General features: G+C 39.4%; 1 protein-coding gene across 2 annotated transcripts in view; it reads left to right on the forward strand.

The window, feature by feature from the left end:
• ITGAV (integrin subunit alpha V) overlaps window positions 1–2,649 on the forward strand; it is an 82,327-nt gene that overhangs the window by 37,846 nt on the left and 41,832 nt on the right. For both annotated transcript variants that reach the window (XM_025193472.1, XM_025193473.1), the window contains exons 10-13: window positions 153–196; window positions 306–362; window positions 2,016–2,068; window positions 2,495–2,649. The exon at window positions 2,495–2,649 is cut by the window's right edge and continues 30 nt beyond it. In XM_025193472.1, the coding sequence (XP_025049257.1) occupies window positions 153–196; window positions 306–362; window positions 2,016–2,068; window positions 2,495–2,649 (309 nt within the window). The remainder of the gene's footprint in view (window positions 1–152; window positions 197–305; window positions 363–2,015; window positions 2,069–2,494) is intronic.

Genomic DNA, 2,649 nt, shown 5'->3' on the forward strand with positions numbered 1-2,649 from the left:
GGCTTCAAATAATATCAATACACACACATAATATGTTATGTATAACACTTGGAATGAATAGCTAGATTCAGGCAAAGGAAGCCAGCTTGAGCCATCATCCTGTGTTTAAATGGAATCTGAATGTTACTCAGTTATCCTCCCTTATGTTGCAGATTTCGTATCTGGGGTCCCAAGGGCAGCAAGAACTCAAGGCATGGTAGGAAATTCTAAATATTAAACATGAAAATAACTTGGAAAAAGTAATAATAAAAGGAACCAGTCAAAAGCTAAGAAATATTAATTGCTTGACTATTTTTCCTTCGTAGGTGTCTATTTACAATGGGAAAAACATGTCTTTCTTGTACAATTTTACTGGAGAGCAGGTATGTACTTCTTCGATAGCTATGAAATGGGTGGGGAGAGAGCAATTGTAAAAAGTAAAAAATAAATAAACCATCATTAAATAAAAATAAACAAAATAAAAAATAAATAAACCAATCATTATGTTGATTGCTTTAAGAGATGTGTTATGGTTAGAGACCTACCTAATTCATGGGGGCTGCCCCCTGGTTTTATGGGCAGAACATGGACCTGGGCAGCCATTTCATGGGTGGAGCAAGGCGGCCTCTCCCATACCTTTGGCCAAGGGGCCCCATGGCCTCGCCCCTCATCACTAATTGGCTGAGAGGACTGCCAGTCTTGTGGCCCCATCCCTTGCCAGTAATTGGCTGCGAGGGCTGTTTATTATGCAGCCTCACCCCTCACCGCCAGGGGTTCATATGCTAAAGATAAGTACCACAGGGTCTATGTGAGTGCTGAGTACTGCAATATAGTGCAAGCATAATGAACGCTGAGTACTGAAGCATAAGTGTCTCACAGGGTTTGGAATCAGTTCCATGAGTTCCCTTTATTATGATACCACGAAGACATTATCATCACTGAAACCCTTATCAAAACTTCTGGAGTCCTTGCACTACAGTTGTACAATTGTGATTTCATGGTGAGACTCTGGAGACTGTTGAGTGTTTCCCATACCTCAGCTGCCATGTTTCACAGAAAGCTGACATTGATGAAGAACTTCAGCATCGCCTCAAATGTGTCAGCTCAGCCTTTGGACTCCTGAGGAAATGGGTGTTAGAAGATCACAACATCAGATCCAAAACCAAGCTTATGGTTTATCAAGCAGTTGTGATCCCCACCTTACTGTATGGAGCTGAATTGTTGACAGCATACAGGAGACCCCTCAAGTCACTGGCACAGTACCATCAATGCTGGAAAAACCTTTGAATCCAGTGGCAAGAGAGACACAACAACATTAGCATCCTCTCACAAGCAAACACTACAAGCATCGAGGTGATGATCATCCAGAATCAACTTTACTGGGTCAGTTGTATCATCTGGATGTCTGACTCTAGACTCCTGAAGCAAGTTTTATTCTCCCTGCTTAGTAGAGGCATACACTTGAGGAGGGCAGAGAAGCACGTCAAGGATGTTCTGAAAGCCAACTTGAAAAAATGCAACATCCAGCAAGAATCTGCTGCAGGGATCTCAGTACTTTGAAACCTTGTGATGACAACAGGAGACAGAAAAGTGGGAGCAGCAAAAACAGCATGTCATGGACTGAATCAAGAATCCGAAGTCATCCACCTAAAAATACATGCCTAAGTTGCAACAGAGTCCGTTGATCCCGGTTCAGTCTAGTCAGCCATCTTCAGACCCACAGGGAAGACAGTCATCTTTGACTGCAAGGGATAGCTGAAGAAGAAGAAGGTACTATTGTGTTAACACAGATTTGTTAAAGAATGAACTGCTGAATTCTACTAATGGAGGCAAAGAGATGTTGTCTGTTCTATGTATTTTTATAAAAACACTTTTCTCTGTCAAAAAAAAAAAAAAAAAAAAAAAAAGAGGAATGAAAAAATAATGGTAACAATTTAATTGAAATACATGTCCCCAAGATGACACTAGTAGGTACATTTCCTAATCAAAATATTTGGATCAAAGGAAAAACTTTTGTCTTTAATCTTGTTTTGCAGATGGCTGCCTATTTTGGATATTCTGTAGCTGCCACTGATATTAATGGGGATAAGTAAGCATTGTTTCCTTCTTCCTCTACTTCCAGTTTTTTCTAGGAAAGTTTCTGTTTCTGTATTAAAATTTTTGAAAAACAAAATTATCAGTCTTTAACAGAATGTTTCCCATAACTTCTAATTTCTCTCCGTCTTTGGCTTCTTTATTAAGAGCTATTGGTACAGCAGACCATCTTCAGCACTCAATATTGGCTTTTTTCAGTTTGCTATAAAACTTCATCTACACTGGTCAAAGAATACACATGTGCTTTGTTCATCTCTAAATGCCTTTAAATTATAACTGAAACATAAAGGCAAAACTGAAATACTCATCCTAACAATGACTTTGCAATTGTATGTCTAAGACTGATGGAGAATGTGGTAGGATCGAGCCTGATGTTTGTCATAGGGTTTTTTTTGCTTGTTTTTTGTTTATTTTAATACAGTTACATAGATTTGTTCATTGGAGCCCCTCTATTTATGGATCGTGGTTCTGATGGCAAACTTCAAGAGGTGGGTCAGGTCTCCATTTGTCTTCAGCTTCCCTCTGGAGGTTTTCAGATCACAAAACTGAATGGAGTTGAGATCTTTGCAAGGTTCA

This window comes from Alligator sinensis, unplaced genomic scaffold (genome assembly GCF_000455745.1).
Source record: "Alligator sinensis unplaced genomic scaffold, ASM45574v1 scaffold1553_1, whole genome shotgun sequence".
Lineage (NCBI taxonomy): Eukaryota > Metazoa > Chordata > Crocodylia > Alligatoridae > Alligator > Alligator sinensis.